The sequence below is a fragment of the Pelodiscus sinensis genome, chromosome 19 (genome assembly GCF_049634645.1).
Source record: "Pelodiscus sinensis isolate JC-2024 chromosome 19, ASM4963464v1, whole genome shotgun sequence".
Lineage (NCBI taxonomy): Eukaryota > Metazoa > Chordata > Testudines > Trionychidae > Pelodiscus > Pelodiscus sinensis.
In genome coordinates this window covers 17,554,298-17,570,599 of record NC_134729.1, presented here as the reverse complement: position 1 = coordinate 17,570,599, position 16,302 = coordinate 17,554,298, and the positions used below count along the sequence as shown (strand labels likewise).

The 16,302-nt window shown below is 49.9% G+C and overlaps 1 protein-coding gene across 2 annotated transcripts; it reads right to left on the bottom strand.

Moving 5' to 3' along the window:
* Positions 1-1,128: 1,128 nt before the first annotated feature.
* On the bottom strand, positions 1,129-16,222 carry SGTA (small glutamine rich tetratricopeptide repeat co-chaperone alpha). 2 transcript variants are annotated; one of them, XM_075902734.1, is made up of 12 exons: positions 16,066-16,222; positions 11,823-11,959; positions 10,289-10,392; positions 9,940-10,024; positions 8,418-8,517; positions 6,496-6,600; positions 6,161-6,299; positions 5,228-5,290; positions 4,801-4,838; positions 3,380-3,469; positions 2,826-2,948; positions 1,129-2,530 (listed from the first exon to the last, which is right to left on the bottom strand). In XM_075902734.1, the coding sequence occupies exons 2-11, from the start codon at positions 11,920-11,922 to the stop codon at positions 2,834-2,836; spliced, it is 939 nt and encodes a 312-aa protein (XP_075758849.1). In that variant the 5' UTR covers positions 11,923-11,959; positions 16,066-16,222; the 3' UTR covers positions 1,129-2,530; positions 2,826-2,833. The 2 variants fall into 2 exon arrangements, with proteins under 2 accessions (XP_075758849.1, XP_075758850.1); XM_075902735.1 differs by lacking the exon at positions 1,129-2,530 and adding an exon at positions 2,537-2,716.
* Between the last annotated feature and the right edge of the window lie 80 nt (positions 16,223-16,302).

Below are 16,302 nucleotides of genomic sequence, written 5' to 3'. Positions count from 1 at the left end.
TTACACGTACCAGAGTTAGACAGAAGCAGCACTGTAGCCTGGGCCAAGCTAAAGACTGCCTGCAGTCAGCCCCCACCTCTTCTGGGGTGTGGAGCCATTCCCTTCCCCCACACACGTTGCCCTGGGGCGGCTGTAAACTCTAGCCTACACACCTGTGTGGGCCTTCCATTTCATATTCCCAGTTTTCAAATGGCTTCTCCCACGACACTGGGAAAGACCCACCCAAACAAAGGACACGGACAATTTAAGGGGAAGCAACAAAACTGTCTTTACACAATGCTATCAAATGTACAAAATGAAACAGGAATAAAACACACTGTCACCGAGTTCTTCCATTTCTAATAATCTTGAGCGTTACTTGTATATTTTCCAGGAGCTTAATTAAAAATCAGCTAGTGCAACCTAATATTTCCACCATTTCTTACCAAAAAAATTGCTTTAGGACCAGTTAATTTTCAATGTAGCAGCATCCTGCTGCAGTCATTGCATCCCAAGGGTTACAGCACTGTGCCGCTCTGAGACACCTATTAGAAGCTGCATATAAATGAAGTGAAACTAACAAGCTTATTTTCAATAGCCAAGCAGAGCCAAATACAATTTAAATGTTTTAATATTCTAATTTCCTCTCCATGCAGCTTATTTATCATTGTATTAATCTCTGGTGAAATTGGTACCAAATGAATAAACAGACTTCTAAGCAGCTTGTGAATTTAATTGGCACCTCTCCCTTGTTCATTTTCAATTTAACTATACAAGATCCTGTCAGATTTCCCTTTGTCAAATTGCTTAGAAATATACTGGGAGAGAACATCACGCACAGGAGCAAAACACGCACTGAAGACTGGGAGTGAAAGGGAAAGAAAACACGCACATGTAGGTTTAGTCTAATTGTGACTGCTGCAGAGTGGAAGCTAGGCCTCGATTCTGCAAGGTTGCCACCAGGGTGGATTGCTGTATACCTGGGCAGATGCTGCTGAGGCAAGCAGATCTCCATACAGTCTACTTGCAATCTATCTATGCCACCAATGGGGCCCAAATTAATGATTCCAGTGAAGACCCGGGCAAGCCAATTAAACTGAAGCGTTCTAGGCCTTGTTGGTCACCTCTGGTCAAAAAGGATGACAAAGAGAGCATCAAAGAATTTTATTCTCCACAAGTTACAGTGACCAGTTATATTTTAAAAAATGATTACAGAGGGTATCAAAACAACAACAGAAACCTATTTACTTGGACACCTGCCTCCCACGCCTCTCTTATCCTCCAGGCTTTTTAATCTCTTACGCTACTAAGCTTTCACCTAGATTTTCTTGCACCTGGGAATATAACACTTCACACACAACCTTTGTGTTTCTCTATTTCGAACCTCAGGTTTATCAATTCTTTCTGCGCTTGACTAGTGAGATCTCCAGGGAAGTCACTTACCATTGTGAAGACAGTCTGCTACCGGGCACCTGAACTATCAAATCATTTTGGTAATACTAGCGGTCCTGGTAGATGCAGCATATTTATTCTGGTAAATTACATGGGTCCTTCCTCATCCTGCCCATAATACACTGAGGCAGAAGAGCTCCTTGCCAGTCCCACAGCTGAATCAGTGACCAGTCAGAAGTTTTATTTCACCAGCTGATATGCCCATGTATTCAGCAACTTGAGCCCCTCCGAAACAGGCACCTGCTCAACCACAGAAGCCCTGATCTCTGCGACCACTCACATGCAAGAGACAAAAACTTAAAAAAATCACTTCTGAACACTTAAAAGGACTCAAATCGTCTCTCCCTGCCCAACCACTGCAGAGAGGGCTGCTGATACAGATAGAACCATGATTTTTTTTTAAACACTAGACAAATTGTGTCATTATTGGCAAAAAAGAGCTGAAAAAAGTGTATCAAAAATGCTCAATTTGAAGGACTCACAGAAAATGGTCTTTCCTCTTGGTAACCCCACCCCCGAGATACACTTACAGTCACAAATGCCTTTAGAGAGGTCCACCACCTTGGTCTCCTGGGTAGAAACCGCATCGGCAATATCGCTATGCCCCTGAATGAGCAACGCAGCGAACCTAAGTGAGTTCTGACACCCCACTGTTGGGTGCAAGGAGATTCGGTGACCTGCAACGGGTTAATTGTGTTTAAACACGGACGTCTCAAACAAGATAAAAAGACTTAAAGAGGGGGAATGGAGCTGTTCACCCCTTTTAAGCAGCAGGTCAGGAAGGTGGAGGCTTCTTACAGTGCTGTGTCCTTGAAAATGGATTAAAATCCCCAAAGTAGCGGGTACGTGGTTGGTTTTCTGAGTTCTAGAAAGACAATTGATGCTGTTTCATGTTTGCTGGATTTTCCAGAGAGTAAAGAGTGATCTGGGGACAAGCTCAGGGACTGGGGGAGGAAAACGAGAATCTGTCTTGAACATGCAGTCAAAAGTTTTTTTTCTGGTTTGTTTTCCTTTTTGTCTTTCGGACATTTCCGGCTGAAGAAATGGCAATACACGCATGGCTTCCAGTTTTTATAGTGAAGAATTCCCATGGGTAGCACTGCAAAGACAGAACGTCAAGACGCATTTGTGATTTTTTATTTAAGTCACTCCTCTCCTAACTCCTTTGAGACTTGAGACTTGTTTGTTTGATGGCCAGCGAGGGATGTGTAAATAGAAACTTGATCTTGTTCAAAGACACTAACCCTCAGTGCCTCTCTCTGCGGTACAATATCACGCCCATTTACTAGGAGGAAAATAGGCAGAGAGAATGGGTGAAGTCAATGAGACAGATCTTGAATGACCCAGCATAGAAGTCCTTGCTCAATAATTATAATGTACGGCTTATGACTCACCTGTATTTTCATTCCTGCTGATCCTCATTGCTGGCACTGGGGGTTCGACTCCTAATCTGACTTCGCAACTGTTCTATTAGCTCTGGATTCTGCTGCTGCATCTGCTGAGCAAACTGTTGGCCTCTGAAGGGGAGAAAGCGACACCTCTAATCAGCTTCTCTCAGCCCACGTCAGGCAGGGTGCCCACGCTCCGATATTACGGGGACAGCGCCAATTTTCGGGGCTTTGTCCTATACAGGTGCCTCATAGCCCCAGATGCTTTGTTCCTATTTTTCACACCTGCTGTCTGATCGCTCCAAGGTCAGGGCAGCATAAGGCACTGTGGGTATGTCTAAACTACATGGCTCCGTCAACGGAGCCATGTAGTTTAGACATACCCTGTGAGTAATTCTAAAAGCAAAAGAGCCAGACCCTGCTCTGTCTAAGAAAAGCAGCTAGGCTATGTTGCTGAAAGGCAAGGGGAAAGACTAAAGTTTTATGGAAGATGCTCAGTTGTAAATGCAGGAAGACAACTGAAATGTGTCTACAGACTATTCCAAAGCCACTCTACTTACGCTTGGATAAGGCTGGCAAGGTCGTTGGGGGAAGGGCTGGCTCCTGCTGCTCCCACAGGGTTCTGGCCACCTGAAATCATCCCAGACATCCTAAAAAAACCCAAAACATTTATTGCTCAGAATACGGAGACACGGAGATTTCACTTCCCACCAGTTCTCGGGCAGGGACAACCGTTACTTTAGTACGATTCATGTCAGTTTCATGATTAAGGAGAAAATGATTTGGCTAGGGATTCAATTTAAGTGGAGGGGGAGCCAGAGTTTCTCATGGGATGAAGTGTCATCCTGTTCCTCCTCCTCTGTTCAACCCCCGAATGCTTGGTCATCCATGCAGGAAAATCTTGTTGAAACCTCTGACCCTTGCCTTCTGCTCTTTAACGTCTTGTGACAATCAAACAGCTACAGCAGAACCTCGCCAATTCACAAGGTATTAATTTAATCAGCTGCAGATTAACTGTAATTTATGCACCTTAGTAAGAGATCTGCTCAGTGTGTCTTCAAGTTATGACAACTAAGGATGTTAAGTAGCCGGTAAATGACTAATCGTGTACTCGATACAATTTGTATCGAGTACATGATGAGTTGAAAGGGAGCCACTGTGGTTCTGCAGTTCAAACGTAGAAGGAACCAGACATACAAGCAGCCCAGCTCCTACTACATTTAGACTGAAGAACAGCAGCGGGAGAAGGTCCAGTACACAGCACAAGCCGGGACTGAAGTGGCTTGTGTCAGGTCCGGACCACTGCAGCTCTTAATACATTTAAAAGGCAGAGATGCAGTGCGGGACCCAAGCAGTCCCAGATGGGGCGCTGGGTCCAGACTGCTGCGGATCTGCCTTTTAAACGTAGTTAAGAGACGCCCTTTTGTGTTGTCAACAAAATTGTCAGTGGAATTCCAACTGCAGAACCTCTAACGACGACGATGGAAGAGGCAGAAAGAACCCAGTGGAGATGGGGACACCAGATCTTTGGCTTGTGAACCAAGCCAATGAAACCAGGAAGTCACAATAATTATAGCCTCCCCAGAATTGCAGTAGTGCGCCCCATTTCTAACTGCAATCATGCTTTAAAGGGGACAGAGGAGTCACACGCCTCAGTCTCTGAGCACCTCACAAACATTTATGAATTTGTCCTCACACACCCTCCTGTGAGGCAGGGAAATAACCCCTTTTCTAGACGAGGAATGAGAGAGGTGAAGTGACACGCCAGCGACACAGACAGTTGACTTCCCTACGCCTGGCTCTCTGTGTTAACTCTTCTATTGGGCTATACAAGTTCCATAATGATCACCACAGCCACGATGTGTTGCTTTAAATGCCTTCATACATGTCAATGGGCCCTATCACCAAAGTCCCCAGCCAACCAAAGCACAAAGACAAATGAGTGCTGCAAAGACGAAATACAAGATGGCACCAGACTTACAGCTGTTGTACTTGTGGGTTGTTCATGAGGTTAGAGGCCTATTTAAAAAGAAAAAAAAGACAACATCCTCTTTAGTCAGGCGTGCCGGCGGGGATATGCACGCGTCATGCCATGCAACTCCACAAAGCTATGTGAACAGGGTGAGGAGCGAGACGAGACACACAGTACAACGCACAAGACAAGGCTGGTCATGTAGAGCAGGGAGCCTCCATCATGCCCTCACATCTCCCACTGAAGAGCCGGTACGTCATCGGCCCTTTCCCTTTAATTCAGTCTCCTCAAAGCAACCCTGTGACGAATGAAATGGAAACACAGCTGCGGATGAAACCTAGCACTCCCGAGGTCATGCAGCAAGGCGTTTCATTCCGCACATCCCAACACACAGACACATGACAAGCTGGCCAGGATCGAATGGGTGCAAGTTTACCATGCTCATGAAGCCCGGGTTATTCAGCAATCCGGCTAAATCAAATCCTCCTGTGCCTCCCGTCTGCAAGGATAAAACCCAACATACATTTAGTCAGGCACACTGACAACATCTAACTGCCTCCAGTTCAGCATGTGGCACGTTGCCATTAACCTAAGGGGGCGAATCTTGAAACAGAACATCCCTGCAGGTGTGAATCATTCTGTACACGGATTTGTGATTTAAACACTGAGTGCAAGCAAAGATTTTTTTCCCCTCGAGTTTGCCCCTTAAAAAAGCCATCAAGGTATAGAAACATACTTCAAAGAACTCCTTCCTCCTTGCCAGTAAGAAGAATTGACCAACATGAAGATTTTCATAATGAAAGTGCAATAAAAGAGGAAACATTGCTTAGGGTAGTGAAACCACATTTTAGTTGTGTTCTTTCTAGGCATTTTCCCGATAAGCTCAACGCTGTGGTGTTTGGGTTCACAGCACTGCAGGAAAGTTATTCTAACCGGGTTTGAATTGCGTTACTTGAGATAGGATCTATATACTGCCTTTCCCCCTACTCCTCTCCACCATCGCCACCTTTTGCATTACACCTTTATTCCAGATCTACCCCAAGCTAACATCTTTTTTGGATACTGAGACACGTTAACGTAGCACTTAGAACTGGTCAGTAACACTGTAAAGTAGCACAATGAAGACATTACTTTATCAACCCCCTCCCCGAGCCAATGTTCTATTTTTTCCATCCATGTGCAGAACAATATTTTTACATGCACCGAGACAAATGCATGCGCACCACCAGTAGAAACAAAAAGATAGCTGTGGGCGCTCTGCTAATCAGCTAGGTGGCATCAGAATCTGTCCGGAGTCAAGCTTTACAGAGAACACTGCTCCCAGCGTAATTCTTGGCTTGGCCCTCAAACAGGGTGGGAAAGAACTTACCGGACTAGGCGTTTCTTTCATTTTCTGTTCAGCTATTTTAAGGTTTGATTTGTAAGTTTCGTTGTCTGGATCCAACTCCAGGGCTTTTTTATAGTAAACAACAGCCTCTGTGTGTTTGTTTAGACTGGAGAGGGCTAAGCTATTGAGAGAGAACACAAAATGAAGGACTGCATAGAAGGTTACACATCAAAGTGTGGATTTTTCCATGATCCACACCCCCCTAAGCAGTGGATATCACCTAGTTCGCATTCCACCACTACCCTTCTCACCCCCACAGGACCCGCCATGCGTTTTTAAATCCATGCCTTTATAAACAATCAGCTGTCAATACCTACCCCATTCTGCCATAAGCTTTGCTGTAGTTCGGATCAATGCCTATAGCTCTTTCGCAGTCTCTGACTGCTCCAGCATAGTTTCCCAATTTACTGTAAGCAGCAGCCCTGGAAAGATTGGAAAGAACGCACAGAATGTTTATGGGCCTGAATACGCCAGTCAAAGTCACCCTTCATGCTCCCTCCTCCACGTCCAAGGGAAGGTTTAAACTTCAAATCTGCCATCAGCTCAGATTCTAACTTGGGTAACGACCCACTGCCATCCTAAGCTCTCCCGGTAGTTTCAGGGAAAAACATGGTATCCTTCTCCTTTATTTTCTGTCTCAAAAGTGCCATGGAGCATGGCTCCACCCGTGGTAGCGACTAGTGATGGAGAAGTGTTCACTGGTTTGTAGATCTGTATTTTTCAGGATGGAAGTAGATCTTTAGTACAAAAATATCACAGCTCTACGCCTTGATTTCTCAGGTAACAATAATGGCTCTGCTTCCTCTGTGCTCTTCTCCTCCTCCCCCCCCACCACGCACACAGGCAGAGGCAAAAAAGGGGTTTTAAAATATAATGACTGGAATATGCTTGTTCATGCCTCAGTCCTGCCACTTCTACTGTAGGTGCTCAGCACCTCATAAACTCAAGCCCTCAATGGTCACCGGATACAGGGAAAATTCAGGAGTAAGAAAACGGAGGCTTATTGAGGCTAATAATAATAATACAGTAAAACTCCAATAGTCCAGCACCCAATTGTCCGGCACTCCCGACAGTCCGGCATCAAAATGGCAAGTGCTCCTGATGGAACCAGAATGGAACCCAGAACCGCTCAGGTCAGCCGCTCTCATGTGGGTTACAGTAGGGAGAAGTGTTTGGCTCCGGAGAAGGGGAGGGGGATTGGTTTACTCATGGCGTCCCGGCCAGCTGATTGAAAAGCCGGCCGCTCAGCGCACATACCCCAGCGCCTGGAGGGAGACATGTGGCTGTACCGGGACCGAGCTTAAGGTTGGGGTGGGGTGGGGGTGGGATTGGGTTACAGCAGGGAGAAGTGTTTGGCTCCGAGAAAGGGGAAGGGGAGGGGGCCTGGGTTGCGCACGGCATCCCAGCCAACTGATTGAAAAGCCGGATGCTCAGCGCACGTGCCCCAGTGCCTGGAGGGGGACACGCCCCAGTGCCTGGAGGGGGACACGCCCCAGTGCCTGGAGGGGGATGTGCGTCTGTACCGGCAGCTCCGGGACCCTAGCATAAGGTTGAGGGGAATTGGGTTGGGAGTATGCAGTACCCCCTGATACTCTGGCATATCCGATAATCCGGCACCACCTAGGTCCCAAAGGTGCCGGATTATTGGAAGTCTACTGTAACAGGTTATTTGCATGGCCATTTGTGTAGCTGCAAACAAGTATGTATCAGCTGGGCAGACAGGCTGAGCCAGTGAACCGATGGGTGTCTTTCCACTCATTTCAATGAACATTAGCTCAGACCTACAGTTTTCTTGTGTTTTGTACACACAACAGCAGGCCAACTTTCTTGAAATCCATTTCTTCAGTCCTCAGTCTCTGCAAGATCAAATCTTGTTTTGCTGCTTTGGCCATTAATAACGCAAACCTGCGCTGTCTGCCTCAGTGAGAAAGGGCTACTTGAGCAGAGCCAGTCAGTTTTACTTGGTATCAATATATCTCACCCAGGGCTTAATAGGACGGGGATTTGGAAGCCAGCCCGAGCTAGAGATGCCTGTGCCACAAGGCAGGCAGAAGTCAAAGGAAAACGTGTCAACGCGGGTTTACAAAGGACAAGTTTACAAACGACAAAGGGCAACAAACGAAGAACAAATCACGCACCCGACCACGCGATGGCTGAGTAACAATGAAAAACAAGGAAAGACTCAAAATATAAGAATGGGAATGTAAAAACCTGCCAAGAAAGAGTTAAGCGCCAGTACCTGTTGCAAAAATATACTGCATTGGATGGATTTAATTCAATTGCTTTTGCGTAGAAAGCCACAGCGCCTTCAAAGTTTTCTGCTTTCATTTGTTCGTTTCCTACACAGAAAAACAAAGAGCTTTGGAACAAGCCAAACAGATGAAGCAATTCGAGCAGCGGGCTGAGGCCTCAATTTTCCTTGGCCTCTGCTTAAAAAAATAATGCAGAAAGGAGCGTGTCGATAGGCTGAGGACTCCGCCCTTTTGCAGACCCCTTTTGCAGTGGTCTCCAACCTTTTTACACCCAAGATCACTTTTTAAGTCTCAGAAGAGGCGAAGATCTACTGCCCCGCCCCTTCCTTGAAGCCCCGCCTATATTACATGAGGAAATCTAATGTAAATGTCCTGCGCAGGTGTGCAGTTCCGAGAGGGCTCAAGAGCTACTCTGAGAGCCCCTGAGATCTCCCGGTAGATCGTGATCTACTGGTTGGTGACCACAGCCTTAGAGTATGAGGAACTGGGAGACCTGCTCAGTGAACTCTGCAGGACGAAATCTCCATCGAGGAAACTGTAGGATCTGGGCTTTATGGGGCTCCCAGGTTAATCCTGTAGGCTCCTCCATTAATTTCTCTTCTGCATCTTCCAAGTCCCCCAAAAAGAACTTTATAAGGAGGGAAGGCTGGGTAGCCTCGCACCCCCCCTGGAATTTCTTCACAGCCCCCCAGGGGGGCAAGCCCCCTAATTTGGGACCCTATGCTGCAACAGCTTTCAGTCTATAGCCACAGATTCAGCAGCGCTCTGACTGGCCACTAGGGGTGCTGCAGAATGGGGAGCGTTTTACTGTCTTTTCCTTGACATTGCAGGGAAAGGGGTGACAGTCAAGAAAAAATAAGCAGTTCTTATACCTATAGTCTGAGCAACGGCCTAGCGCCCTTCAGCAGCAGTGCTGGGGGCTGAAAGGCATGCTCTTCAATCTGAGCATAAAAACGGGTGAACTGCCACATGGGCGGAGCATTCTCTGACTCCCTGTGGACATACATACACAGAAATGAAACGGTTCTTAATTACACCCCACTGCTCCTAATTACATCAGCCCGCATGCTTCCTCTCCCTTCTCGCTGCGTAGACATGCAGACACTCTGTGAGATAAGCCTGCTTCCTGCATCGTTAGATGCCCGCACTGCAAGCCAGGGATGGGGTGGGGGGGGTGGAGGGGGGCCCTTTTTGTGTCGGGGCCGCTGATCCACAGAAAAATCAGTCAGGGGCCGCACACAAGCGAGAAGCAAAAATACCCCTCACTAACGTGGCCCCCAGCTGTGGAGCAAGACCCTCCCCACATTCCCCTTGACCACCAGAGCCTGGCGGGGGGCAGCCTAACAGATTGTGTGTGCACCAGCCCTGCAGTGGGCAGAGGTGTGGCAGGAGCATCAGCGCAAGCTCCCCAATGCTGGGGGGGAGGGGGGCTGAGCCTTGGGGGACGGATCCAGGCATCCCCTGATGTAGTCTTTCCCTTGTCAATACATCAGTCCAGTATGTGGTTACCTTCAGTCTTCAGTCTTTCAGCTTCAGCCATGTCTTCTTCCGAGGGGGTGACTGGCTCAGAATTTGTTCTGACGTAATGAGGCTCCTTATAAAATCCAAGAAGAATAAGGAAGTTATGCTCTAGCATCGATATTTACTATAAACCAAGGCTCCAATGTCCACGAGGGGTTAAATAGTCCCACCTTTCAACTCCCCCCACAGGGTGACACAGCTGTAAAGTTAAGCACAATGGGTAGTTGTCCCCTGTTGTAGTTGAAGTCTCGGGTCTACAATATTATTAATAAATGCTCTGACGTTGCTTAGACATTGATTTTCATTAGTAGATCAGAGAAGTCGGTAGGACACAAACCTTTCCTGTAGCAGCTTCGAAAATTTCAGGGAGAGTTTGAGACACGACCAGATCTTGGTCTTCCATGGATACGCCAAAGGCGGTTTCCAGGCACTGGATCGCGACTGAGTGGGAAGGAAGGTCGACAATTAACATTCCTCTAAAGACCAGTTTGTCTCATTCCCTCCTTCCAGTGGCGTCTGAACTTCTAGCCAAAGGCCGAGCTGGGGGGGAAAGAGTTTGGGGCAGGGAGGCTACTTAACCAGTGGGCTGGCAGAGCCCCGCCCTGGCTGGCCACTCCCTTAGTGGTGCGGCTGCCTCTAGCAGACAGTCTAAAGCAGTGGTTCCCAAACTTTTTGGCATCACACCCCCTTTTTGATTTTTGAGAAACCCTCACACCCCCTCTGCCCCAAATAGCAGCAAAACTGGTTGAAGAAAAAAAAAAAAAGGAACTGACCAGGGAAGCAAAACTTGATGGGGGGAGGGGGCTGGGTCGCCTCGCGCCCCCCCCCCCCTCCGGAATTTCTTCACACCCCCGGTTTGGGAACCCATGGAATACAGGATGGCCTTCCCTTGTAGCCTCGCTACCCCCAGTGGCCACTATGAATACAGTGGCCCTCCGAACAGCCCAGCCTTCCTCCCCTTTCCGGGTAATGGAAAACAGTCCCTTTCCCGGCACTTCCAGTTTCCCTGTATCTGTCTGCCCATCTGAGTCCGTTTGGTTAAGAACTCCTCCCAAATGGTAAGAACTAGGCCCACCAAATTCAGTAGGCAGTGTCCTCTTCCTCTAACTTAAAGCAAGGCCAGGGTTTGGTTGTACCAGGACAATGGAATCCTAGAATCCTAGAACTGGAAGGGCCACCGAGAAGTTGTCAAAATCCAGTCCCCTGCCCTCCCAGAAGGACCAAGCACCATCTAGAGATCTTCCCTGCCAGGTGTCTGTCTAACCTGCTCTTAAATCTCTTCAGTGATGGAGATTCAACAACCTCCCTAAGCAATTTATTTCAGTGTTTAACCTCCCTGACAGGTAGGACAGTTTTCTACTGTCCAACCCCAGGGAGCAGCCACTGCCATGGTGCGCCACGTGGCCCTTGCCACCGCCAGGAAGAAGCCAGTGGGTGGCTTGCATGCGCTTCCTCTCACTCCAGGCCAGCCCAGGCCCAGGCTGCATGACCTCCGTGCACTCCTGGGCAGGCTGCATGGGCCCCACCCACCTAGGCCAGCTCCGGACACAGGCAACGTCAGGTAAGTCTTTCAGTTACTATATATCTATTCCTTCCCTGGGTTAGCCTGTGCTTCTCCTGGCAGAGGCTGGCAGGAAAGTTGTTCTCCTGTCTGACTGCTTAACGTTTGCCAGAGCTTCTCACCAGTAGTTTGCATGGGACAAGCTTGCACTTGGACAATTAGGAAGGGTGGGGTACCGCAGAACCGCAGGAACTGCACAGGTAAGAGGGATTGATCATCTAGGTGTCCCCAGAAGTCATGGAGCAGAGGTCAAGCAGCTCTGCTCCAGAAGGCATGAACAGGAAAGGAGCCCACCCACCCACCCACCTACCTTCCAAGCTCTCCTGGGCATCGGGAGAGAGGCCCCCATTCTGTAGCTGGTCGTGTAGGAACTGGATGATGGAATACGCAAGGCGTCGCTTGTCAGCCATTTTGTGTGTGTCTCAGAACTTTTTGCTCTTATTTCTCCTGGGAAAAAAATTGGCAGGAAAAAAATGGTTCCCTTTAATGAGCAACAGGGCAAACAGAAAGGTTCTGCTAAGTAAAATACGGCCATCTATACGGAGGGGAAGGGTGGTCCACTGGTTAGGGCTCTGCCCTATAATTCAAGCCTTCAATACCCAGTTCTGCCAGAGTCCATGTGAGAGTCTGGGCAAGTCACTTCTCCCTGCCTCAGTTTCCCACCTGTGAAATGAGGACACTAGCATGGCCCTGCCTCACAGGGGTGCTATGAGGGTGAACATTAATGACTGTGAGCACTCAGATACTACAGTGATGTACGCACCTTGAATACAACAGTGAAGATAGAGATGTTAAACAGTTCACCAGTAAGCATACTGGTAAGCCCGAGACCTACTGGTTAACCGGCCCTCGACAGTGAACTCTGGCGCTTGGCCAGCTCTGCCCCCTCCCCCAGGCCAGAATTCTCTCCTGCACCTACACCCTCTCCCAGATCCTGCATCCCAATCCCCTGTGCCAGGTCACAACACCCTCCTTCCTCCAAACTCCTTCTCAGACCCCACATCCTGTCCTGCACCCAAATCCCCTACTAGGGATGTTACATTTAGATTAATCAAATAGTGGAGAGGATTTCCATCAGCTATATGATTAGTCTATAAGGGCGCCTCCGTCTTTGAACTGCAGCAACTGCCGGACTCTTGCTACTGTTCAAAAATGAAAGCCCCACAGGGAGTGTGGGGCCAGCGGAGGACTCCTGCTGGTTCCCTGAAGAGCCTCAGCTTTTGAAATGTACTAGAGCCCTAGTGAGGCTCTTGTACATTTCAAAAGGAAGCCCCGCAGGGAACATGGGGAAGTGCCCCACACTCCAGGTGCTTCTTCAGTCCCAACTCATGCCGTTCCCCGCTGTGCCTCTACCTCCCCTGTCCCTCATGGAGATGGTGCTGGGAGGGAAACCAGCTTTTAAGCTGGCTCCCCACAACACCGACTCCTGCTCCCCTCAGTTGCTGCCTCTCTCTGATAGAGGCAGCAAGTGGGGGAAGCAACTAGTCACATCACTAATCAACTATCCAATAACCATAAGCTTGTCGATTAGTTGCTTACATCCCTACTCTGAGCTCCCTTCTGCACCCAACCTCCACCCCAGACTTACTCCATAGAAAAGTGCGGCCCTTGACCACTTACCAAAATCATGGCGTGCCCCTCCCCTATCAAAAATTATTGCCCACCTGTGGCCTAGGCAGAAGACACTTGACAATCTAGCCCGACCCCTGCTCGGTACACATACGACCATTTCAGAGATGGGAAACTGCGCGCAAGAGGCAGAATCCTTTGCCCAACATTAATATCAGAGCTGGAAATAATTCAGGAAGACCGCACTGGGAGTCATGTGCCAGTCCACTATCACACTTCCCACCATGCCCTGGATATCGCTGGCTCTTATACTTCTCGACCCGGTTAACAATAAAAGACTTAGTTCAGCGTTAGAAGAAGTTCTGCACAGATGATCAGGCAGTTAGCGTGGGAGCAGAGAAAGATTCAATTTAACTTTGCAGAGTCTAAATTTAAATAAGATGCCAGAAAAAAACAACAGTCACCTGCAAAAGTAACCCTGCTAAGCACCAAGCAGAGCAGAGTGGGACAAGTTGATCTCCAAAGTGGGAAGAAAATAGGTGAAAGTTTCATGTCAAACTCATGACTTGGGGTCACACCCGTCAATGACAACTAACACCAGGAACGGTTAACGTAACATTTAACCAACTAAGCAGGATCCTGGGTGGGGGAAATCGCTCTAGCCCAGCTAAAGCAGCCTCCAGCCTGCAGGGCTCCTGCTCCCAGTCCCTGCCACCCCACCCCCGTTGGGGCCAGGTGGGGCTGGAGCAGCCCTTCTCCCATGGGCTGCTCCCTGGGAACTGGTTCACCAGTTACCTGTTCACATCCCTACCAGCAACCAAAGTCCCCTATCCACTAAAGACAGACAAAGCATGTGCAGCAACAGGACAGGTTTCCCCATGTGCTTTCCCTCCCCCCGGCAATGAACGTTAACCCTTACCTATTTTAAGTAGAAATCCACCTATAATTGAATAACTTAATCAATCAGTAAGATACTTATACCCATTGGCAAGTCTACTTGCTCCTCAGCACAGAGGAAGTCTGCTCAGCCTCGCACTGAATGGAATTAAATGATAGCACATCCAGAGACATTAAATAAATCAGCTTTGTTAACTAAAGCAGAGGTTCTCAGACTTCACTGCATGGCAACAATAAGTACTACATGATCTCAGGAGTGGGGAACCCAAATTTAAGCCCACCTTAATGGACAAAGCTTTCTGGGTAACAGTTATCTGTTGCCTGGGAGCAGGCCAGGGCCTGTCACAGGTGAAGGGCTGGCTGCCGGCTCCCAGCCCACGGGGGCCAGCATGGGGTGGAAGCAACCAGCCTGACACAGCCCCTACCCATGGGCCGCTCCAGCCCGCCCACCCCCATTTAATCAGTTAACAGTTAAGCTTAACATTTAACTGGTTAACGAATTAAAAAGGATTTTGCATCCTTACACTAAACTTCAGGAAAGTTTCAAATCCTACTTCTGCTTTTTCATACAGAATAGCCCCCCCTGCTTTTACTGAACTATGAGAACATATAATGCTATCACCAGTGCCCAGAAACTCCCGCAGGATATACTTTTTTTCCCAGAGACCCTCTCTACACTATAGGCTTCTGCCAGCATAGCCATGTTAGACAGAGGTGTGATCCTTGACTAACCAGTGTCCTGGAAGAAGCCCTTAAGGCAGATACTTGAAGTAACTGCATGCTTACCGGTTTTGTCCGAGTGTGAGTGGAATAAGCTAGACCAGTATAAACTGCATCACACTGGCAGCACATTGCTGGTATAGTATACCGGTATCCATACACCAGTAAGGCACTCTTAGCTTAGACATGGCTAAAACAGGTGTGGGGAACCTGTTTCGGGTCAGAGGCTGCTGATGCACAGAAAAATCAGTTGAGGGCCACACACAAGTGAAAAGCAAAGAAAAAAACAAAAAACAAAAATTGATTGAGGAGAAAGACATTCCCCACATTCCTCTCCCACACTAGAGTTTAGGGGGGCCTGGCTAGCAGATTTTGTGTGCTCCAGTCCTGTAGGGCAATGGCGGGGGAGCTGCAGTGCCAGCATGAGTTCCCCAATGTTGGGGGGAGCCCTGAGGGTTGGATCCAAACAAGCTGGAGGCTGCCTCCGGCCCCCAGGCACGAGATTCCCCACCCCAGCTGAAAAGCTCACTCATCATTTTTGACAGGAGACGAAAAACCCATCAGACCTTCCACCGTCACTTTTGCTTTCAAGTTAACAGACCCAGCTGCCAGCTGCTATTTAAACCCCAAATAAAGCAAAGTCCAGGCCAGCAGCCACCTTCCTGAAAGAGCTTTTATTGGAAACAGTCACCCCAAGCCAGTTTCAACAATCAGCATAGCCCCTGCTTGCCCCCCAGCCCCCAAACCCCGCCCCCCCAGCCCCCAAACCCCGCCCCCCAGCCAGCCCCCAACCCCCCCCAGCCCCCAAACCCCGCCCCCCAGCCAGCCCCCAACCCCCCCCAGCCCCCAAACCCCGCCCCCCAGCCAGCCCCCAACCCCAGCCAGCCCCCAAACCCCGCCCCCCAGCCAGCCCCCAAACCCCGCCCCCCAGCCAGCCCCCAAACCCCGCCCCCAACCCCCCCAGCCCCCAAACCCCGCCCCCCAGCCAGCCCCCAACCCCCCCCAGCCCCCAAACCCCGCCCCCCCAGCCAGCCCCCAACCCCCCGCCAGCCCCCAAACCCCGCTCCCCCCAGCCAGCCCCCAACGCCCCCAACCCCCCCAGCCCCCAGCCAGCCCCCCCAGCCAGCCCCCAACCCCCAAATCCCGCCCCCCCAGCCAGCCCCCAACCCCCCGCCAGCCCCCAAACCCCCCTCCCCCCAGCCAGCCCCCAACCCCCCGCCAGCCCCCAAACCCCCCTCCCCCCAGCCAGCCCCCAACCCCCCTCCCCCCAGCCAGGCCCCCAGCCCCCCGGGCCAGGGCCCAGCCAAGCGCCCCAGAGACAAGGGGGGGGCGGAGACTGAGCCCCCCCGCGGGCCCCGGCTACTCACCAGGCGCCTCCGAGCTGCGTTCAGCCCCTTCACCGCCAGGCGCACGCTGCGCACGCGCGCTAGCCCCTCCCCCTTACTGCGCAGGCGCCAAGGCTTCGGCGGCGCCGCCCTCCATCCCCACACTTCCGCCGCTCGCAGCGACTCACGCGCCCAGCAGCGGGTCCGCCCATGCCAGCCAGCGAGCATGCGCAACAGGCCTCCCCTTCCGCCCCCGCCAGACGGAAGCGGAAATACGCC